The sequence below is a fragment of the Cyprinus carpio genome, chromosome A23 (genome assembly GCF_018340385.1).
Source record: "Cyprinus carpio isolate SPL01 chromosome A23, ASM1834038v1, whole genome shotgun sequence".
Classification (NCBI taxonomy): Eukaryota; Metazoa; Chordata; class Actinopteri; order Cypriniformes; family Cyprinidae; genus Cyprinus; species Cyprinus carpio.
In genome coordinates this window covers 16412233-16436261 of record NC_056594.1, presented here as the reverse complement: position 1 = coordinate 16436261, position 24029 = coordinate 16412233, and the positions used below count along the sequence as shown (strand labels likewise).

At 36.1% G+C, this 24029-nt stretch overlaps 3 protein-coding genes across 5 annotated transcripts; 1 reads left to right on the top strand and 2 right to left on the bottom strand.

The window, feature by feature from the left end:
• Positions 1–11: 11 nt before the first annotated feature.
• On the top strand, positions 12–4013 carry letmd1 (LETM1 domain containing 1). The gene is made up of 9 exons (XM_019078246.2): positions 12–170; positions 434–591; positions 679–794; positions 878–960; positions 1526–1712; positions 1818–1919; positions 2009–2161; positions 2253–2349; positions 3325–4013. The coding sequence occupies exons 1-9, from the start codon at positions 52–54 to the stop codon at positions 3396–3398; spliced, it is 1089 nt and encodes a 362-aa protein (XP_018933791.1). The 5' UTR covers positions 12–51; the 3' UTR covers positions 3399–4013.
• A 471-nt stretch (positions 4014–4484) lies between these two features.
• Positions 4485–12862, bottom strand: LOC109061109 (CD63 antigen-like). 2 transcript variants are annotated; one of them, XM_019078248.2, is made up of 9 exons: positions 12705–12846; positions 12378–12459; positions 11208–11291; positions 7585–7767; positions 6742–6816; positions 6563–6655; positions 5254–5400; positions 4991–5074; positions 4485–4887 (listed from the first exon to the last, which is right to left on the bottom strand). In XM_019078248.2, exons 3-9 carry the CDS (start codon positions 11271–11273, stop codon positions 4822–4824), a joined length of 714 nt encoding a protein of 237 aa, XP_018933793.1. In that variant the 5' UTR covers positions 11274–11291; positions 12378–12459; positions 12705–12846; the 3' UTR covers positions 4485–4821. The 2 variants fall into 2 exon arrangements, with proteins under 2 accessions (XP_018933793.1, XP_018933792.1); XM_019078247.2 differs by lacking the exon at positions 12378–12459 and having other exon boundaries at positions 12705–12862.
• Positions 12863–16696: 3834 nt separating this feature from the next.
• On the bottom strand, positions 16697–23997 carry mylk2 (myosin light chain kinase 2). Of its 2 annotated transcripts, none has more exons than XM_042713407.1 (16): positions 23776–23997; positions 22797–23073; positions 22373–22458; positions 21828–21897; positions 20613–21360; positions 20200–20393; positions 19566–19674; positions 19355–19448; positions 18889–18998; positions 18660–18801; positions 18434–18504; positions 18072–18200; positions 17598–17669; positions 17354–17434; positions 17061–17193; positions 16697–16945 (listed from the first exon to the last, which is right to left on the bottom strand). In XM_042713407.1, exons 2-16 carry the CDS (start codon positions 23056–23058, stop codon positions 16853–16855), a joined length of 2394 nt encoding a protein of 797 aa, XP_042569341.1. In that variant the 5' UTR covers positions 23059–23073; positions 23776–23997; the 3' UTR covers positions 16697–16852. The 2 variants fall into 2 exon arrangements, with proteins under 2 accessions (XP_042569341.1, XP_042569342.1); XM_042713408.1 differs by having other exon boundaries at positions 22797–23068.
• Positions 23998–24029: the final 32 nt, after the last annotated feature.

Here is a 24029-nt window from a genome sequence, read left to right as displayed (position 1 = left end):
TCCCATTTTCTGAAGACACGCCCACGTAATCTGTCAGCTGTTCAGTCCAAGATGGCGCTGTCCTGTAGAGGGGTGTGCCGCGGAGCTTCACTGGTCTTACTGTACGGAAAACGACCTGTCGGGGTCAAAGCAAGCCTCTGCACGCCTAGACTCGTTTCCACAACATCCAGGTACTATTCATAACAAGTTCAGGATGATCGATCATATGTAAGCGGTGGTGTGCATACCATACAGCTAGGTTTTCTTGCATATAGACTCGTTATAAAATGATACTGAAGATAATGTATCATGAATTATACAAGTGGAGCCACTGGAAATATTTCTCATTGTCTGTCCTCCTTTTAGTTGTTGTCCAGAGAGTTTATCAGGAAATACAGTTCATGCCCTGCCCTGTTATAACATCTCACAAATTTATTTATGTATGTATGTATAGTAGTTTGTGGTTTGTTAGACATTACTCACCTTCACAAGCAAGACATGGAATTGGTCGAAGTGTAGTGTCCGGTCTGAAATGGGCCAATGAGAAATATGAGAGATTCCTGCAACGTCGCTTTCCAAGATTTTACGCTCTCTATCACACTTTTATGAGAGGTCAGAGTGAATATATGTTTAAAATCATTACTGAATTTTTAACAGGGCAAATGTGTTATCATATAGGCTTTATGATTTTCTATAAAGGTTTCCGACTCCTGTTTCAAGATGGTAAGAAAGTGAGAAGAATCGTAGTCTGCATGCTCAGTGAAAAAACAGATTACCAGAATTTGCATTACCGTGATATGGAGAAAATCAGGCAGGTGGGTCAAAGAACTGAAGCAGACATTTATGGGCTATATTGCTGTTGTATTAAATTGTTATCATTTTTGTGTGTTGCTTTCAGGTACGCAGGGACTTAATCAAAGCCATCCCATTGGTCATCTTATCAATACCTCCTTTTGCCAACTATATGGTCTTCATCCTTATGTGAGTATTTAGCATCTTACTACGCTGATTATTCAGTGTTTTGCCTTTTTAGCAATTATGGAGTATTTTTGCACTGATTGAATACTGCATGTCTCCTTTATTATCTGTCACTCTTCCAGTCATTGATCTGATGATACTTCCATCCTCAGGAATGTGATTTTTCTGTATCTATTCAAATTTCTGTATTTTCTGACCTGGGATGTATGACCTTACATTAATTTAGTTTAGTTTAACTTTAACTTTATTGTCCATTCTGTTTGTCAGAGCAGACATTTGTCGTTGACTGGTGACATGAATACATCCACTTTCACATTAATGCTTAAAAACACGTCACACATTAACAACACGAACATAGAATTGAATTTAAATAGAATTTAAACAGCTGACGATACCCCTATCATTCCTTACACATTTCAAACCATCCACAGTAATATAGAAAAATAATTTAATGTTTAATAATATTTTCAATAATAATAGTTTATTATTGTTATTATTAAATAGGGACAGGTGGATGTTTTTCTGCGTTCTTGTCCTAAGCTGATCACATGCATGCATCATCCTCTAGGTACCTCTATCCTCGCCAGCTTCTGATCCGGCACTTCTGGACCCCACAGCAGCTGGTGGAGTTTCAGGGGGTGTATCATACCCAGAGAGCACAGCACCACTGGGCTATAGTCAAAGGGCTAGAGAGCACGTCAACATCTGTCCAAGACAGCCGCCTCAAAAGCCGCCTCATGGAGCTCTGCAGTAAGGTAGCATGAGCTAATTCATAATGTTGAGATGTATATGCAAAACCATACCCTTTATAATTTTATTTAGATTTTGACTTAATAATAAATATAAATGTGTGTCTGCAGGTCCGAAGTGGAGTCCATCCTGTGGTGTCTGATGTCCATGCAGTGAGAACTTTGTTCTCTGGGCCTCCCTTGGGTATCAGAAAAATGTATGCAGATCAGACGGTGAGCTTCAAATATTCGGCTAGTTAAACAATGAACTGCACTTTAATGTTTGTTATTTAGTATTTGTCTCATTTAAAATGTATTTGCAGAGGCACCTGTGTCCTTTGCTTTTCCTGACGCCCCGCCTCCCAGCCTTCTGGATTCGTCGACGCTTGAAAAGCCACGCCTTAGAACTCATGCAGCTTGACCGCGCCATTGTTCGATTAGGAGTGCACCAATTAAATGACGCGGAGCTCAGAGAGGTCAGGGGTCACTCTTTATTGCCTATTAAATTTTTTAAGCAGACTTTCTTTTGTGATTTTTTTAAGACTATTTTTATATCACATCTCCTAGGCGTGTTACACGAGAGGACTGAATCCTGACCGTCTGAGTCCCGGACAGTGCCGGGAATGGCTCACACAGTGGTTGCAGTTCTCAACACACCTTAAAGGTACACAAGCCATAAGATCAAGGCTGTGTTCAGCATAGCGTACTAGCATGCTACTTTTATGGTGCATTCACGCCAGGTCATAATAACTAAATGAAAACCTGGATGTTCTACTCTGAAGGTTGTTTTCTTAAATAAAATAAATAAATAAAATAAAAATTCCCAGAAATCTCCACTTAAATAGAACTTACATACACTAAACTTTACAGTTGTATTGCTATCTGTTTTCTTAGGTTTGTTTTTTGTTTTTTTGCACAGAGGGGTTTGAATATGCATTTGTCTGATGTTATAAAACATTTTATTCCTAAAAACATGGTGAAATCATTTTCTGGCTGCTGAAAGTGTTTTCTGATTTATGGAGCGATAAAAACAGATGTGCAAAATCCCCTCTGTGAAAAGCATTTAAAGTTAATGTGAAATAAGAATTTTGAACCTGGCCTTATCCAGTGTTCAGATTTCTGTTCTGGATATGTATGCAAATTAGTGCATATTTAATTAGATAATTTGAACAAAATTTCATTTGCAACGTTTCTGTATGCACATTTTTCTGTAGACAATACAATATGTCTAGTGTACAACTGAAAGCATTGCCAAGAATACTGTATCCCACAATGCAGTGCAGTGTTATGAATGAACCTGCCAAAATGTAAGATTTTTTTTTTTACCCAAAATTTAACAATTCTAGATGATTACAAGGGATAACAGTATAGCATATTAATATTACTAATTACAGTTTAAATATTTTTTTTAGTATAGTGAGTACTGCACAGTATTCAGTATTTGAACATAGATGTACTCTAAAGTTAGCTTTTAATATACCCTAAATGTTTCTTAATTGGTCAGTTGAGGTTTGTGTTGAATGGCATGAACAAATAACAGAAGAAACCAGTGTTTTGCTTTTGAAACTGAGATGACAGTTACTGTGTTCAGTGTGTTGCACATTTATTGTGGTATTCTGTTTCCTTCCTGTTTGACCAGAGTCAGAGACCTCCCTCTATCTGCACTGTATGGTGCTGCTCACTGTAAACTACACTAAACAGCCACGCCACTGACCACAGAAAGAAGTAGATGACTTCTCTTTCTAATGCCCAGTGCTGAAAATCCACCAAAACACCCAAAGGCAAAACACCATGGGAACAAACAGACTCATGTTTGCAAATCCAAGCAGGGCAAAACCTTTTCTTTTCTTTTTTTTACCATGAGTCCTTTGGCTATAGATAGGACGGTCATTGTCACTGAAAGATGTCATCGGGATTCTGGAACTTGTGGAATAATTTCATTAATTTGTTTTCTTCCATATAGACAGGCTGTGTAATTAGTGACGTACATTTACACTATGAGAGGTTCGAACCACATCTGAGACAAAAAGCACACTGAACAGATGCCAAATGCAACCATTTGGAATTAAAACTCATTGGTTTTATCTTGAAAAATTTTCATTCTGAATATTTATTCTGCTAACAATAGCTGTAATAATTTACAGTCATTCGTGAATTTCGTTTTGAGGCATTTTGTAACTTTGTTTAAAATATGCACTGACAAGTATCACCTATCACATTTATTTTTCTAATGTCTCTCTCGGATTGCTTAAAATGTTTTACTATAGAAATCCCATTTTTTGTGTTTTAAATCAGATGCCAGGACTGAAAAAGGAGTTTAAAGAATTTTTAAATACTTTGAGATTAATTGTGTTAATTTGTATTTTTTGATTTATTATGATTTTAATTTATTTTATTATTTATTTTTGAGTTCTCAAAACAACACAAAGAATATTACACCTTGTTCCTGACCTATCCAATAAGAAGCTGTTTTCGATCATCTTATTCAGCCTTTTAACAGGTGCCTTTTACTTAAAAACACCAGAACAAATGAGGTACATTAACTGCCGTTATCTTATGTTGCCAAATGTGTTGCATTATTTTAATTTTATATAAAGAGACAATGCTTTTCGTTTCAGTGTTAAAGTACATAGTGAATGCAGTATGAGAAGACCTGAACTTCTATTAAAAGACTTCAAACTTTATGGTCTCTTGTTTGCATCCTTCATCAAAGTAGCATTGATTCACCAACCAAAGTAGTAAGTTGAATTAACTCTAAATATTTAAGTTCATTACCTTCTATTCAACACAACGACAAACTTGTTTAGAACATTTTATTATTTCGACAAGAATGTTCTATTAATGTATAAAATTTGGCATATCGGTAATTGATTGTTGTCCTGTAACCCAAAGGAATGTCACTGCGGTAAAGATCAAGTTTAAAACAATGTCTAAAGTATAAATCTGAGACTTAACAGGAGACTAATCTACTGGATTAGTCATAGAAGCACAGACGTCATAGATATTTCATTCTCAAAGAAAATGAGTACTCTCGTCTTACACAGCAAGGGGATAATAATTGCTATTAACACCTGAACAGTCTCTGAAAGCTGTAAGTGATGTGCTGATATGGGTGAAGTGCTGTAACTAGATGTGATCACATGACCTCATAGCCATTACGGATGGCTTGTATCAGAATGCAGGACAACACAATGCCTGTGATCTACAAAAAAAAAACAAATGTATTGGTTAGTGTACGAAGAAGAGAAAGTTGCAATGACGTTTTTATGCGCACATAATAGAAAAACTAATCTTGCAGGTCTTACCTGCACAAATGCAATGATCAGAGCTGTCACAGCGATCATCAGGAAGTTCTTCTTTAGAAACTTGTCCAGAATAGGCTGACATCCCTGTGTTAATCAAACACATAAACAAAATCTAAGTGCTTAGCACATTCCACATTTTATGTCCAATAAATAATTTGAACTAGTCTTATTTAAAAAAAAAAGAACATTTAAAAACTCCACATTTCATTTTTTAAAGAACTTCTTTGTAAAAATGCCACAGTACAAAAAAAAAAGTTTCTTACTTCCGTGTAGATTTTACTGGTGTCTCGGATAGCTCCTTCACCACAATTCTGAGTGACATTTTTACAGCAGGAGTCTGGGACTGAATTGGGAGCCAAGAATTTTGAGTTCAACCAATCAACAGACGAGTTTTTTCCACAGCACTTGTACTAGAAGAAAGACATTACAAATTCAACTTACAAATTACCTGGTCTTTTTGTAAATAATATATACAGGTGCTTCTCAATAAATTAGAATGTTGTGGAAAAGTTCATTTATTTCTGTAATTCAACTCAAATTGTTAAACTTGTGTATTAAATAAATTCAGTGCACACAGACTGAAGTAGTTTAAGTAGTTTAAGTCTTTGGTTCTTTTAATTGTGATGATTTTGGCTCACATTTAACAAATTCGGTTTACTCTAAGCCTTTCTTTCTCATTTCAGTTGCCTAAAACTGATCTAATAGTTAATATATACTCAGGAGTGGCTTAACAAGAGGAATACGACAACTGTAGCCAAATTCCTTGACATGTCTGTGTGTGGTGGCTCTTGATGCCTTGACCCCAGCCTCAGTCCATTCCTTGTGAAGTTCACTCAAATCCTTGAATTGATTTTGCTTGACAATCCTCATAAGGCTGCGGTTCTCTCGGTTGGTTGTGCATCTTTTTCTTCCACAGTTTTTCCTTCCAATCAACTTTCTGTTAACATGCTTGGATACAGCCAGCTTCTTTGGCAATGTATGTGGCTTACCCTCCTTGTGAAGGGTGTCAATGATTGTCTTCTCCATGATTGTGTAGCCTAGTTATTTTGTTTTGGTTTACGTTCCTGGAGGACCCCCAACACTGCACATTTTGCATGTCTCCTTTGTCTGACACACCCATTTCAAGTCTGTGAGTTTCTACTAATGAGCAGGTGACCTGAATCAGGTGTGTTTGATTAAGGAGACATGCAAAATGTGCAGTGTTGGCGGTCCTTCAGGAACGTGGTTGAGAACCACTGGCCTAGTGAACCAAACTGAGAGACCATTTTGAAGGCTCAGGAAACCTTTGCAGGTGTTTTGAGTTGATTAGCTGATTGTCATGTCACCATATTCTAATTTGTTGAGATGGTGAATTGGTGGGTTTTTGTTAAAAGTGAGCCAAAATCATCACAATTAAAAGAACCAAAGACTTAAACTGTCAGTTTAGCGTCAACAGATGGCACTAAGCAAACAAAATGGGAGAAACTCTTGAGACACAATCATGTGCACGTGAAAATGGAAATTGGAGCAGGATCACAGGTCTTGTTTGGACAAGCAGCACATCCAAAATGTGAGAGGTTTAGGTTTACTAACATCTTGCTGTAAAGTATCTAGGATTCGACTGTTTTCGGTTTCATTGTATTCTGTGACCATGATGTCAAAGCCTTTATTCAGTACATCAGTCATCTGCAGAGAAACAGAAATTATTATGAGCCAAATGGTTCTAGGAAATGGATTAATAAAAATGAAGTGCCAATGAGAAGAGTGCTCACAGTTCCCAACAAGACATATCCAACGATGGCGGCTCCGATTTCAATGATGATGATGAAGGAGAGAAAAACAGCAAACTAGGAAAGAACAAATAAAGTAGAGGTGACTGATAAAGGTGAAGAAAGTCAAGGAATAGCGTTTCAAAGATTTTAATGATTTTATTGAGAGAGGGTAGGTGCTGTGCTACTGTATTTGTTTAGGCATACAATGGCATATTCTGAGGCACATCATTATTGCTTCAATACTGTTTATTATTTTTTTATTAGTAGTATTATTTCTTGTTCCAGATTTTTACACACATTTCCCAAATCTGTTATGTTAATCTATTTACATATTTAAATATATATCATGTAATGGAATGTTTCAATAATTAAATTAGAAAATAAACAAATAAAACTAATGTACAACTTGGAAAAATCAACATTTATTTAATTTATCTTATATATTCAATATAGCATTTTTCTCCCTTTCCAACTAAAATTTATGACAGCCGACTGCTGCATGAGGTAAAATGAAAACAAACCTAACAAATTAAAACCAAAATGCATGGATTTCAGCACTACATCCTAATTACAAATTTGAAAGCAATAAAGGTAATGGCGTGTGATACTTGGTGAATAAGCCTTTGTTTACAAAGAGCTTGTGAACTAATAGGTAACCATTAAAAATAAATGGTGTGATGGTGTTTTATAATTTTGTGCAATAGTGTGAGGAGATGATGAAAAATTAAAAAATTTTACTATTTCCTTAGCAAAATTGTCTGAACAATAATTAGTTTACATTTACTGGAAAACCTGAATCTCATTATATGCACTAGAACACATATTTTCCTCACACATCCCTACCATGGCGATCATGCACTGATTCTCCTTCCAGGCGCCACAGCAGCCAAAGAATGCAATGAAGAAAATGATGACTCCCACCACTATCAGCAATAGAGGAGACCCGGCGTATCCTTTGATGATGGCCGAGGTGTTGACAGGAACTTTAGCCAATACCCCAATAATTATTAAGGCCAGGCCACACAGCTAGGGATAAGAGACAGCGAGAAGAAGTGTGAAAAACAGTAACTTTAACCCACTCTTCAATATTTATTTAGTTATTCCTCATTCTGTAGTTAAACTGACATTAACCTGCAATCAACCTACATTTCTAAACTTAAAACAGTCACTTATTTGAAATCATAAAAATTGAAACAGAAGAACAATGATGAAAAAGAGACACAAAAAGAGGAATTGGAGCAGGGTTGTCGGGTTTGCAAAACAAAAGTGAAAGTCGTGACATTTGCCAAGTATGGTAACCCATACTCAGAATTGGTGCTCTGTATTTAACCCATCCGAGTGAACACACACCCAGAGCAGTGGGCAGCTATATATTCAGCTCCCGGGGAGCAACTGGGGGTTCAGTGCCTTGCTCAAGGGCACTTCAGCCATGGGTATTGAGGGTGGAAGGGAGTGCTGTTCATTCACTCCCCCCAACCTACAACTCCTGCCAGCACCGAGACTCGAACCGGCGACCTTCGGGGTAACTAATCCAAGTCTCTAACCATTAGGCCACAACTGCCCCACAAAAATCCGCCCTAGTCCAATCATGTTTAAATGGGGTCCCCCATTAAAAATCACTTTCGGCGGGGTAAAATACACTTGGTGGGGTTTTGCTGATAAAATTCGCATTTCAGGGATAAAAATATCACGTTATTAGGGTCGCTTCAACCCGCGGCAACACTGTTAAAGTAGCCCAATTCCACAGGAAAACCGTGGACTTGGCAACACTAAACTAGAGCCTTAAGACAGAAGCCGTATGTCATGTTTCAAAGAGTCAGATGAAATAAAAGTACCAATTCTGACCTTAGTCTATTTTATTATTTAACTCTCTTTTAATTTAGAATGAATAATTCATATTAATAAGGTTTTATTTGAGTGTTGTTTTCCACTAAAGATGTAAAGAAAAGAAATGGTACCGTAACTTACTGCATTGGCATTAAAGAGAAAAACAAAAAAGGGGGTTGTAACTAGGTGTGGGTAAGTTATTAAAACCATTCTTTGTGACTTTCAGTACACTAATTTCCCATTGGCACTGGCTTGATATATCAATTAAGCATGCTATGGAAACTTTGTCAGCAATCATCACATAGATAATGTATGTAAGTGTAAATGTCTCTAAGTAAAGTAGGACTGATTGGCACAGCTGAGCTAAGTGTAAAGGATGTTTAGTAAAATGTATGTGTCAGCTGTACAAATGTAAGATGTATGTGCATCTTACGGCAAGTCAACAACCCATAACACCAATCTGGCTAATGTACAAAGCAACACCAGGTTAATATTTAAGGGTAATAAGTGGCAGCAAGTACCTGAACAAAATTGACAAAGAGGAGGATGAATCTTGCTGCGTGAAATAAAGATATACACTGAAATTGTCAGGAGTGTTTATTATTACATAAAAAAACATGACTATGTCCTAAATAAGGAGTTTAATTGTCTATTATCAGCCCATATTATTCAAGTTACCCCTTTGCATTTTTTCACTGAATGTGTCACAGATGAAAGTTGATATGTGAATGTGTCACTGATATGGGAAAGTTGCATGATGGCATTACAAATAGGAAGATCAATCACATGACTGAGAAATATAAGAGACTATTACATTCCCAACAAAAAAAACTCCAAAGTAGTTTTTCCTGAGTTTTATTTTGTTGCTGCAAATCAAACACAATTGTAATTCTCAATATCTCTGGAATTGTTAATGGCTGAATGTTTGGTTTGTATCAGGAAATGCACCCAATATGAAATTAAAATGATCTAAAATTAACAGAAGTGGAACTGTTTCATTATTAGTTAAAAAATTAAAATGGTAACTGAAACACATCAGATCTCTTGTTTTTGTGCTTTATAACATTAGGCCTACAGTTGAGCATCTCCATGTGATATAATGTCCTATTCAATGCGACAAAATTTCCCTGGGAAAGTTACACAAGTTCCCATACATGCACTGTTTTTAAGCCTGTTTTTAAGTTTTTAACCTGAACTATACACAACTTTATGATTGTGGCCATATAATATATTTTATATATATTTATTATATCCCATAACTAAAGTAATATTTCTTGTGTCACAAATAATTTATTTAAATGATAAAAGATGAGTAAAATTTCTGAGTAAACAGATAGTAGTTCAAGTACTGTGGGGTATACTGGAAATGAAAGGAAAAGAAAATTTAAAACTTAAATAAGATGAGGTGAATCCCAAAAAGTGCTCAGAATGGTCAATGCAGTAGCAACATCAAGGTAGATACCTAAATAATTCTGTCTGTCTGTCCATCCAAAAAGTGCAACAGAAACTAAGATCAGTGTTTTTGTGATACACGTGCAAAAATTAGTTTGTTGCTCAGAATGGTGTTTGTGGGAGTATCGTTTGGAGTATGTGTTGTAAGCTAGTTGTAGTCTATTAGAAGTTATTTTGTAAATTTGTTGTATATTTTGATGTTAGAGTGCTGTACATGCAAGAATGTATTTTTTTCTCTTTCAGAAAACATACCACTAAATGCTCAGGTTACACTTTAAAAAGTGTCTGTGGTGTGCACATTTACACCTGGGAATGCTTAGACACCAAACAATGTCAACAGCACAAGATGAATGCAATGAGAGAGCAGTGCTTTATGTAATCAAACAAACTTGCTGGGATGAAGTGAGTGCTATTTTCCATGACATAACAGGAAGCCTGCATTATCAGCGAACTGCTGAAGGACATCCATAAACACTTTAATCCCCAAAGACAACTAACAGCGTTAAGTGTTAACAAAGCATGTTTTAATTTTATGCCTTTAAACGGTTGTCCTTTTTTATGTTTTTAAGGTGTTGTATTTCTACAAATTGAGCTTTAAGCATTCTCATTAGCTTTAAGCATGTAATGCGAAGGTTTACCCAGCTCCTCAGTAAACACCCATGCAAATGAGTGATTGGTCTTTGAAAACTCAACAGCAAAATTTGATTTACATGCTAACACTAGATGACTGTATTCCTGTAATCTGACAAAGCCAGGAAACATATTCCTGAATGTTGTGAAATTGTTTGGCCTCACACTCTGAATCACTGTAACAGGAACTTATTTTGCTCTCCACTGAGATTTTTACTGGCAAAACTGTCATAGTTACTATGAACTCCTTTTTTAGAGAGGGGGAGGAAGAATTGTGAAACACCACAAGACACAACACGTTGAGAAGTAGAGAAAAAAATTTCCATTTTATTTCTCCTTTTAAAACCACTCACTAAACTGAAGTCAATGCGAGAGAGCATGAATTGTAAAAACACAGGGTTAGGAAAGTGTTTTGTATAAATCTTTCACAATAAAGCCTCCAGATAATATGCAATAAGCCATTGACAATTCAGAAAAATGGGCCAGCAGTTATAACATGTCCTAGCTAATGCAAAATATGATGTTAAATAATAATACAGACATTATTTGTTACTCACCCAGAAGATGAAATTAAAGAAAAAGAGCAGGTATTTGACACATTTCGCTCCTCCTTCTACAGCCATGGTGACTTTCAATTAAATCTTGAGAGAGAAAAAAAAATGAAGGGAAAAACACATGAATTAAAGTAAGTGACCACACACCCACTGCGCTTAATACCTGCAAGGTTAAAAATACAGAAACAATATATAGGTCAGTGTACTGACACCAGCTAAATCAGGCTGAAAATTTACTGTATATTACTGAAAGTCAAAAATCCTTTTCAAGAAACTGTAAAAATGACAAGAAACTAAAATAATGTCAAAGGGCAAGATTACGTAAAGACGAAATGTGAAAGATTACAAAGTGATATCACCCAATGACAATTGCATAGATAAATCAGATTCTTTCCTCCAAGATTTTCCAGGGTGGACATGTTATGCTTGACCTCATGACTAACATCACAAAATTACTTGAAATAACTCAAAAAGTATTTTTCTGAGTGGCTGATGTCTCATCCAGTGTGTGATGTCAGTTTTTACAGGACAAAGTATCACTGGAGAGTATCTCAAGAGACGATTAACCACGTTTTATATTTTTATATGATTATATGGAAAACGTGAAAATCTTTTTGTGAAAGATGTGCCGTTTCTGCGAACAAAATGACTACAGCTAAAATAAATGTAGGTAAAATGTGGGTTTTGGACCCTAAGCCCTCTAGTCCTCTTTACCCTGAACAAAAAAATAATCAGGTAAAAATTAACATTAGAAATGCTAAAGCTGCTGACTTGTCTTAAGTAACAAGGGACAATGTAAAACCGTGAGAAAGGTCCAATTTATTTGATTTTTATCTGACTGCAGTCACGAGATTAATAGTCAGAGTTTAGTTTGTTGTTTTAAATAAAGTGTGAAGGTTTCCTGTCGAATTTTTTGTTTGTTTGTTTAAGGCTACACCATCTTTAACTGACTCAGTAAGCTAACTGTAAATAAATAAATAGGTGAATAAAGTTTATGATTATGACGACACTCAGCTGTAGTTCTTGTTCCTGATAATCCCCGTCCTCGTGTGTTATACAAACAAACGCCTTATTTCTTAACTCCCAGGCCAACTTCTCAGCTTTAGAAGGTTTCACATTACGGTGTTTCAAATCGGATGTAAACAGGGTTCGAATGTTTAAAAAGAAACCTACCAATATGTCGGAAGTTTGGAAGACTTTTAAGGCCTCGCTCTTTCCAAAAGGACTGCTGCAATTCAAACTACGACACAAGAAACTCGCAAAGGAAAAGAAACAATGTGACTATTCACTGGGTTAACAAAATTACATCCGCGTGAGATTTCTCGTTATATTTAACTACTAAAGTTAACAAACAGCCAGTACTCCTTATAAACGAAGAGAAAATGTGGCATTCCTTTCAGTCTCGAGATTAATGTTACTTGAGAAGTTTACGTCACATGTTAAATTAGAGGTGTCGCGCGCCCGTCGAGAAACATATCGGTGAGAAATAAAAACGCTTACCTCTGGTTATATTGTAAAGTCTCGCGTGCAGGAAACCTGTAGAGTGAAAAATTGGATGGTGTCCGTCCTAGCTACAGTACACGAATATAAGAAGTCGAGCTGGATTGTGTAAATGTGACCCCTCCTATAAGTGTACCCCAGCGCTTACTGCAGAAGAGGCTGAGCCTAGTACAGATAACATCGGTTTACTCTAAGCCTTTCTTTCTCGTTTCAGTTGCCTAAAACTGATCTAATAGTTAATAATGGTTAACAGATATTGTCAACAACAATACAAGCGTAACATTTTAAAGGTGCACTAAGTATTTTTATAATTAAAAAGGTTTTTACACAATTACTATAGTATATGAAAGTGACAAAAAAAGTGAAAGTGACATGACATACAGCCAAGTATGGTGACCCATACTCAGAATTCATGCATTTATCTCTGCATTTAACCCATCCAAAGTGCACACACACCATGAATGCACACCCGGAGCAGTGGGCAGCAATTTTTATGTTGCGGCGCCCCCCTACCCTCATGAGTGAGTGCACCATGTTAACATCATATGACCAGCCCTCATGGTCAAGTTATATATATATATATATATATATACATATATATAGTATATAATATATATATATATATATATATCACACACACACACACACACATATATACAAATTCAGAGACAAAAATAAAGATGTCTCAAAGTTCATATTTTAATTTTGATTTGACATCATATGACTATTAGATCATATATAAAACCCCAACCAGTCCATATTACTAATAATGTTTTAAGGAGTAATGCTGTTTGTTATAGTAATTACAGTCAATATGAGATCATTTTATTACAGTCTTGCAAATATCATTTGACATACTAAAGACACCAGCAAAGATTAGAAATTATTCAGCTTCATCTTTCCCGTTACACATCCACTCCCAGTGTGATATAATTGATTGCAGCATTGTCAGCTCAGCATGATTTAAACAAAATGAATGTATAACAGTCATGCTGATAACATCATCAGCAATGATGCAATTTTAATGCCAGGGAAATTCCACTCAGATTTGCTCAAGTTCCCTTTTAAGATCAATTTTGTAACTTTTTTTCCTGTCTTTAAATGCAAAAAGGGGAGCATGATCTCATTTTATGTTTAAGCCTGTTGAATAATTAATTTAAAAAAATTGCTCTGCAAAGTTGAAAAAAAAAAGTTAATGAGAAATAATGAAAAATAAAAATAAAATATTGCCAGTACATGACCAACTTATAGTTTTGTTTTTTGAAGTTACATTCAAAATCTGAGGACACGTGCAATTTTAATGGGCATGACACTGTTTATATACCCCATAACATGTGCAAGTAAAAAACGGCGAGCATTATATCAGGGGTTTTTTTAGCCAAAGAATGACATGAATGTATTTTCAAAAACAGGTTCTTCTGCATTACACTACTATGGTAGCAGCAACATACACTGTAAAAGCTAAAGGTTCCTGGAGGCACCTTTTATGGTTCTTCACTTTGCCACAATGGCAGAACCCTCTGAAGAGCCTCTAGGCACCGCTCTAAAAGGGGTGGTTCTCCGAGGAACTTTAACGGTTCCTGGAGAAACCCTTTTATTAAGAATTGTCAAGAACCACATTGGGTGCTTCAATGCACCATTTCCTAATTTCAGTTCTTTAATATTTACACCCCCACCCCTCCCACTATTTTATTTTTCCTGCTATTGACAATATTATTAAATTTAAAAAACAAACTGAAAAACTAAAACAAATGCATATAAAACATTGTTTATTGATAAACAGCAACAATATCCATAGTTTCAAATAAATATTCACCTTAAATAGTCAATACTGCACATCACAATCCCATTCATGGAAACATCAGTGTTAATATTGTTATATAATCACAATCCCATTCATGGAAACATCAGTGTTAATATTGTGTAGTGAATTTTCAGGGCTGAGGGCACTACTCCTACTAGGTTTTATACTCAAAAAAGGCCACAACTTTCCCTAAAACATGTGTGTCGCGTTTTGTGAATCCTTTGTTTCCAGGTGGAACGTTAAAGAACGCGACACACACATCTCCCGGAAATCCTGTAGAGTTTCAACAAATCCGATGACGTACTCCTGACACTTTTGTTTCCCATATGCATCAGCTTTTTAGCCAACGGTCCGTGGGTGTGACGTCTGAGGCTGAGCGTAATTCTTATACTTGCCCTAAAAATACTTTTTGTGAAGAAAAATACATACTTTGAGTAGTATGCAAGCTTTTGGGACTTTTTTCTGTAAGCATGAGCGATGCTCTGTTCCTTAGCTACGTGCATTATGTCACTGTTTAAACTGCCCTGTCAATCATCTTGTCACAGTTAACATCATCCACATTTTGTTTCATTTAATTTCTTACTGTATTGGAGAGAAATGAAGAGGCACGCTGGTCAATCATGCAGAGAATCTGCTCAAATAGTGTATGAGTGCATAGTGTATAGTGCGTCATTTGGGACGCAGCTTATACACTATGCACTCTTACACTATGTACTTTTGCAAGAAATGAAGAGGCACGCTGGAATTATATATAAGGTTATATAGCTATATAAGGTTATTTTGTCATTCATAATTGATAGCCCCTCCTCCTTCGCTACGTAATTAAAGCTACGACAGCTGAGTCCATGAATTGTATATGGTTATTTAATTTGTTCTTTTTATTTTTGGAATTTTCAAGGTGAGTGAAATGCTCTTATTATTTTATTTATAATAAAAACCATAGTTGGTGTTGTTTTTGTTGGTTGGGTTTAGTTAGAGGTGAGTGGGATGGTAGAATAAAATATATATATATTTTTTGCATTCTTGTTTGATTTGCAAAAGAAAAACTTTACGATAGCATTTTCTCGACTTTCAATCAGGAAAAAATTGACAGAGACTGATAACAGCAGTCAGAAGAGAGAACAATGTCAAATTTAACATTCCTCCCAAAGACGCTGCATTAGAAACACCCTCCATTAGTGTTAACTAGTTTTTTGTAATTTGATACAAATGTGATATAATACAAAGTATAGGGTTATAAATGTACATAATTAAAAAAAAAAAAAAAATATATATATATATATAAAAATAGTTTGAGAATTTACAATGCTGATAACCGCTGAAACGCATCATCACTCTTGTGAAAAAAGTCCATGCTCTCCTCCTGAATGCCCAACAGATACAGCAGAAAAATAGTGCACTTTAGTGTACTTTTAATTGCTTTTCTGTATAATGTTGATTGGCACACATAGTAAGGTGAACTCATGTCGGCAGGTTCGTCAGCAAGTAGCTCTTTACCATCAGGAAAGTCTGCGGTGCTGCTTTCACCAAATGGGTCTCCTGTTATAACCACAGCTGTTCTGAGATCCTGTGTAGGCTGTTCATTGAAAAACAGAGGGATTTACATAAAATTAAATAACAAAATATTTACATTCATTCATTTAGCACAGGCTTTTTTCAAAATATCTTTAAAATGAGGAATACAACAGGCATTATTATTATTTTTGGCTGTTGATTTTTATTAGTGCATTGATTAATGGTTGTGGACTAATTAAATGCACAATGTATATTACAATAACACACACGGTGTATGTAATGTGTGTGTACACTATACTGTATGTATACACACATGCACAAACTCAGACTATAGGTGTTTTGAACATCCTGTTTGTACTTCCTGTTTATTGTCTAACACACCTCACAAAATATGACAAAAACCACCAGTATTCCTTGCATATTCAGGATAAAACTGATTCAACGATCACACCACTGGTCTTCGTCTACTATACACCATCAACATATGAATAGCCAACTTTAAGGTATACAAAATTTAAGAGTAACTACTTTTTTTCCATTCTTTTTTGTCTCATCCACATGCTTTTTCAATTAGAATAACATTTTGGCATAAACAAAAGTGATAAATTAATGAATCCTTGAAAGACACCAGAGTTTAACAATGTGATGGCAAAAGGAAATACAAGAGAAATAGTTACTTTGTAAATCAATTTTATTGCATGTTACAGATGCATTTGAATAATTATTTTGGCAGCCAGTGAGTATTTAAATCTGAAAGGTGGGTGGCAATACAGCACAACAATACAAAGACATGATCTGCATATTATAAAAGCACACATAGTGAGCACAATCAGTAGGACGTCTCTGACACAAGCGCAGTTAGGGAACCTGAACTTCCGATCTTCTTAAACCTATTGGCTGCAGCAACAGCTATGTAGTTTTTCTGCACAAAGGAGACAGGTGAAAGAGGATAAAGGGGAAATGAAGTGAGTAAGAAAGCATTTAGTATCTTAAGTGTTAAGAAAGTGGTTAATCATTGTGTGTTCTCAGTGTTTCACCTTCCACATTCGTCTGGCCATATACTTCTTGAGAAGAACCTGAGACTTGAGCACAATGTTGGTGCTCTTGGCTTTCTCAGTGATGTTGTTAAGCCACGGGTGTTTGAGACACTGGGTAGCACTCAGACGACCACTGCAAAAAATAAAATATATATATATATATATATATATTTGGAAGAAAAGTTCTTTTGTCGGAGCTTGAATGCCACTAGCTTTCATTGTATAGAAATGTGCAGCTCATATAAAGATGAAATTAGTATTAGTCTCTTAAACTTCAGTATTCTCAATCTCACCTTCTTTCTCTGATCAGCAAGTTAGAGACGAAGTCCCGAGCCTCAGCAGACACATGCTCAAATGCATCCTCATCAAAGTACCTACACACATCCAACAGGGGGCGTTGTTTTACAAAAGATTTCACTTTTAAAACGTTCTTTAGAGCTGTCTCTAGATTTGATGATTTTTAAACAGATGTTTCAGTGCTGGTTTGTAATTATTTCATGTTCTGTTGTGTATAGAATCAATATAATAGTGGCCTACCAGTTGCCCATAAGCACATTGTTGAGGGTCTGGCTGTCGTCATCACCCAGAAAAGGAGAGAGGCCACTTAAGCTGGAACAACAGAAATTGAATGTGATTTTAATTGTTTCTCCAGTTCAGCATTTAACATGAAGCTAACAGGGTTGCACAAGTTTCTTTTTGTGTTCTGGAGGTGACCCAGAATACTCCATAACACTGGTATTGCTTTAGTTAGAGTTGACCGAGTGACCCTGGATGCTGTTTTACTGCCTTGTTTGATATTTTTGGATTCACTCCCAGTACCTTCACTGGACGTCACAACTGTTAGCTAATCTTTATAAATAATTTGTATGAAATCACTTATTAAAAAATAATTGAATTTGTTATCAATGCCTACTTATGTATCTTTTGGAGTGGTACAGCAAATTTTTTTATTTGCTTAAATGATTATGTAATTGTTAATGATATGTTCTGGTGTGTGTTAATGTGATTTACAGCATGTATGTGACAACTCCCAAAGTCCACATATCTGTAGGGAAGGAGACAAAATCGAAGTTCACCACCTCCGGAGCTAAGAATTCAGGCGTTCCGAATGAAACTTTGAGCTTCTCTCGTGGTTTATATCTGAAAAGGGACAGGGAGAAGAGTCACTTGAACCATAAAAATAAGCCTTGGCTATAATATTTGAACTCTCAGAGGATTAACACATTCAAAAATACACAGTGGTCACTGGAAAAGAATGTAAGGCAAATGTCATGCCAGTTGAAATGGCTGATGACAACACTAATCTTGATTTGAACTCATAATCATGTATGGATAAGTACAATACAATAGTAGTGTACAAGTATAAATCCCACCTCCTCGCTAGTCCAAAGTCAATAATTTTCACCTGATGGCTAGAGCGATTCACAAGAAGAATGTTCTCCGGCTGAAAAAGGTGATAAACTGTTACACATTTCCCTCTGACATACCAGTTTCCATAAGGTTTACGCTATAATCTCACTGAATCCTTTGAGAAAAGAACAAAATCACTAGCCTAAATCTGACAGAACAAAGTGACTCCTTTTTTGTTTCATCTGTCACCTTGAGGTCCAGGTGAAGTACATACATCTGGTGCATGTACTGGACACCCTCACAGATCTGTTTCACAAACACCATGGCATCCACCTCAGTCAGCGGACAGCTCTCATCCACAATTCTCTCGAACAACTCACCTCCCTCCACACTGAATAAAAAAGAGCTGTCATTTCATCCGCAATGTTATACTTTAGCCATTTGTGTTTTATTGCTTCATAAGGATCTCACTACTCACTACTCCAGGATCAGCACAACTTGATTCTTGACCTCAAAGGCTTCATAAAGTTGGAGGATGTTAGGGTGACTTAGCTGGTTCATGACCTGGATCTCATTTAGTGCCATATCCTGCAAAACAACACGCAAGACTTTTAAATGGTAGTGTAACTAACCATTATTAAACTATAATCTGAACATCTATAAAAAGGAAAAATGACACAAACAACTGCCATGCTGCCAAAAAGTCAAAATAATTTTTCATAGTTTAATTGTTTCTTATAGCCTCTCATTTTTGTCACAGTAGTAACTATCCAACTCGTGTTGTAAGTCTCAAATATCCTTATGGTACTGTTATGTTGGTAATAAAAACAAACCAAGGTAGCAGAGCACTAGTTTGACATGTTATGGCATTTCTATTTAAAGTGCAGGTGCTTTCAGTTATATTTGTGACGTATGAAACATGCAGACAGATCTGGTCTACTTACCCTTTCTCTGGCACTTCTTGTGTTGATGATTTTAGCAGCAAGTCTCATCAATGTTTTAGTCTCCGTACATTTGTGCACCTTGCCAAAGCGACCGCTGATGATACAGATATTTAATACAGTGGTAAAAAAAAATGTCAGAGGTGCTACATAAATAATTGATTCAAGTGAAATAAATACTAGCAGTTACAGTAAGCAGAAATGATCATCTCACCCTCCCAGCACTTCTCTGGTGTGGATATTGAAGGTATCAATGGGTGGAGGGTTAGACTTCAGCGACACAAACCGGTGAGGGAAAGGCGCGGGCTGAGGTGAAACATCATCTGAAAAAAGCCAGGAAGACACTTTTTACAAGTCTTTTTCAGACAACTGTTTTTTTTTTGTCTGTCTAGTTAAGTGGGATTCTTGGGTCAGCCATCACTATAAGACATTTATGGTGTTGATATCTGATCTATAATGCTCTTCACATTGGGTTGGGGCTGGAACAGCTGCAGGAGAGTGGATGATACAATAATGTGCCAGGGACAAAGGATTATCATACTCTAGATACTTCAGATTTCTAAGGTCAGGCTATACTAGAGGCCTCCTGTCATCTCTTTAACCTTTGAAAACAAATTCACACTGTTCTGTTCTGTCATTCGGTGGCTATTTTATTCTCTTCTGAAAACAATTTACTGAAATTGTCAATTACACTTGAAATTGATTTCCTTTTAAATTTCTATATATATATATATATATATATATATATATATATATATATATATATATATATATATATATATTTTATATATTTTATCATGAACATAGAACAAATAAAAAAAAAAGATTATAAAAAACAGGTTACTTACCAATAACTTTAAAACATGTTTTAGGAGGGTTATTGCTCTTCGTTTGTACTGGATTCTTGTCTGTAGCAGGAGTTATTTTAATCTGTATTCCACCTGAAACGTGGTTTGCGGCTATGACTGCTTCGGTCCCTTTATCAGCCAGAGGTGTTGATATTGTGTGGACCAAATCTGCCTTTCCACCAGTGACCTGTAATCTGTATAAGATGAAAAACATTGCTATTTATAAATCTATCTATCTACCTATCTATATATATAAATGTTAAAAAGATTAGCGTAACTTTTTTGTTTTTAAAATCACTCATGGTCACAGAGACTGCTTTCTGCTTCAATCAGCTCAATCACTGCTCCAAAAGTGATAAATTGCAGTTTAAATTGGGTGACAAAACAATGTATCCATTGCTTTTTTTTTTTACCTCTGTAAGGAATTAGGGCCGCTCTGCACTTGTCTGAGCGCGTAAGCTTCTTTTGTGGCTGTAGTAACTTTCAGACCCATTGTTTTTGGTGGTTTGTGGCTTGGTGGTAACAATGTTGCATCTTGTGATGTTGTCTTTTTTGTTGAAGGTGTATTTACTGATGACTTTCCAGAATTCTGCGCAGTTGCAACAGGGAGACCCAGACTTGTTTTGGGAAATGTTTGGATCGGTGTTGAATCTGGTAAAGTCAGCTTGGGAGGATTGTTGGGTACCAATGGAGCTGTACATTGAGGCACTGCTGGAGCAACCAGTCCAGCTGTTTTCGGTACGGTATGATTTGGTAGGGTTACATTCACTGCTTCAGTTTGCTTCGGTCTGATTGTGTTGGGCAAAACCCTAGCTGTTGTCACAGGAAGAGGTGCTTTGGTGTTTAGCGGTGACGTTTTCCTGTCATCTTGGGCTTCTTTATTTGGTGGAGAAATAACTGACCTCTGGGTTACCACTGACGCAGCAATGACGGGTTTCAGGACATCATTCTCGTTAGGTGGCATGTTCTTATTTTCAACCTTATTCATTTTCTCTGTTTGATGTTGAGATAGATCCGATCTCGGGCTTACAATAGATGTTCCTCTTTCTCCCTTGATCTGCAATTTAGGTTCATGTTGAACTTTAGCCTCTGTTGAATCTTTTTTAGGTTGATGGTCCTCTGTTCTCGTTCCATTGTTTTCATTGATTTCTAGCAAAATACCTGCACAAACAAAAGATACTGTATAAGTCTTTTTTTTATTATTCTTTATTTAGCAAACATTTTTGATTTATAACTTTTTACAGCAAAGCCCGAGATCTACCCATATACATTTAAAAAATTAAAAAATAAATTGTCTTTTTTGTGTGTGAAATGTCCCCAATAAATATGTATGAATGTAAGTTGCACTATATACACTTTAGATTTGTAAACCTAACATTCATAGCCAATATTTGAAAATATTTTAACCCTCCAAAGTCATTGTTTTTTGTATAACCGTTTATTACTGTTGTTTCTTTAGTCAGGTGATTTATGGGTCTCCCTGTCATTCTGCAGTGCATAAATAGTTAACATGCTAACAGACCCGTTGTTCAGATTTATGTCCATCAAAAATGACTATGACAATACTGTTGCCCCACTTCACCTTTCCAAATGACATATATAGTGTAATGTTGTTTTATTGTAGTTACCTTTCTCCAAAGGCATATTAAAGGCATGGGGCACCATACAGTCTCTGTCCAAGCGAACATATACTTCCTCCTGTCAATAAAGAGTGATAAAATACCTGTCAATAAAATACATGGTCAAGGATTCAGACTAAAAACGATAACTCTGACAATAACCATGTGATTGTCAACACTAATGGATGAAAATGTTCTGTTTATTATATGCACGTACACCAGTTTTGCTGTTTGCTGCTTTAAATGCTCAAGCTCTTTAAAATGTAATGAATTCTGATTGGCTGTCAATGTTTTTTCATTCATCAGCTGGGGGAAAAAATCATTCGGAAAGAAATTCTAATAATATCTTACTTCTGTGTCAATATCGTCATATATGTGATGTGAACGTTCCTATTCTCATACATTTTTAAAAATACAGTTATCGTCCTTGGTGCTAATGGGTCTTAAATGTCTTGTATGCCATGTTGATTAATGCAGTGACTGTTTGCTATAGTCTTAAGAGTTAATGGAACCGTTTATAAGCAATTTTGGCTGATGCCCTTCTTTCCACTGACCGCAGAGGTTCGAACAGGCAGTGATTTCCGTCTCTGTAGAGCTGCTAAAGGCACAGTCACTTTCTCACACTGTCTGTCCTCCAGACCTTTCATATTGAAGAGACAGAATAGAAAATTGTTTAGACACCAACTTAGTTCCAACCCTATAGACATTTTTTTTCCTGTGGAACACAAAAGAAGATATTTTGAAGAATGTTGGTAATTAAACAATTTTGGTTCCCTTTGACAAAAAATACTTGGAACTCAATAGGAACCCATACTGTTTGGTTATTGACATTCTTCAAATTACCTGTGCTCAGCAGGAGAAATATTTTTGGGAATAACGTGAGTAAAAAAATGATGACAGAATTTTTAGAATTTTGTTTGAACTATCTCTTTAGGACAGTTTAAAATATCTGATTGTCACTGCATTCTGGCTCTGTACCACGTGCCAGGTCCTCCAGAGCTGTTTTCATCTCCAAGACTTTCTTTTCAAGAGAATCCAACAATCTGGTCTGAGCTGATAGCTGGCTGGTCACGGTCTCCTGCAGTGTGCTGTGCTGAACGCAGGTCCCACACATGGGGCAACTTCTCTCTGGGCTCAAAAGGAGCTGCTCCACTTTTAACCGTAAGTCATCAACCTTGGCCTCCAGGGTTGTGGGGCTGGAAGGAGGCACAGGGCATTTCACAGAGCCCTTGAAAGACATTGAATGAAGGCTGTGCTAGAGAGACGGGAAATAAATAGAGGTATTGAAGACAAGGTCTTTTTGAGATCAAAATTACAATAAGGCCAACGATTTTACACACAGTGAACATCATTGTTACTTCCAAGTTTTCAATAGAAACCCTGCTGAAATAAATCCACTTAAACCAGACTAAGTTGGTTTGCTGATCTTATCTGGCTTAAGATGATCTCCCAGCATAACCAGCTGAAAAGAACCCAAATAAAAAATAGATAAATAGATCCAACTAAGACTGGTTAAACATTTTTTCCCCCAAAATAAAACACAGACAAAGTTTTGAATGCACAGCTGTCAAATAACAAGGACCTTTAATCTTTATTTAACGTTAAATTAATACAATTACTGTAATAAATATCTAAGTTACTAGTATTACAATTATTAAAAACCCTAATATTTAAATGTTATTTTTAGCTGTACCATTTTTCAGATTCATAACTTTTTTCATTTAAAGTCCTGCAGTATGAAAAATGAACTTTTTAAAAGTAGAAATATCCCATAAGTATAAGTTTTCTGTAACTACAGATATACACATAAGTAAAAAAAAAAAAAGTGGAAAAGTATGGTATGAAATAAAGCATAGCTGTCCTCCAGCGTAACTGACTGTAAGATTCATCTTGATAATGTCTTCAGATTCAACTCCAAATATTTTAAAATAATTTCTCAAAAAAAATTCACACCCACCTGTCAAGATGTTTGACCAGTTTAAGTACATGTGTTTTCCGCCAAGGGTTTGAACAGACTGTTCTCTGGTGTTTTGTGGAAACTCACAGAGTACCAGTCTGTCAGATTCCTCTTTTATCACTCCGTGGCCACCTCACCAGAAATAGGCAGGCCAGAGAAGGGGGGCTCACAAACAGTAAACTGATAATAGAGGCACGCAGAGCTGGCCCTGGGGAGGGGGCACAAAGTCTTTCCAAGACAAAAAGAGTAGAGAC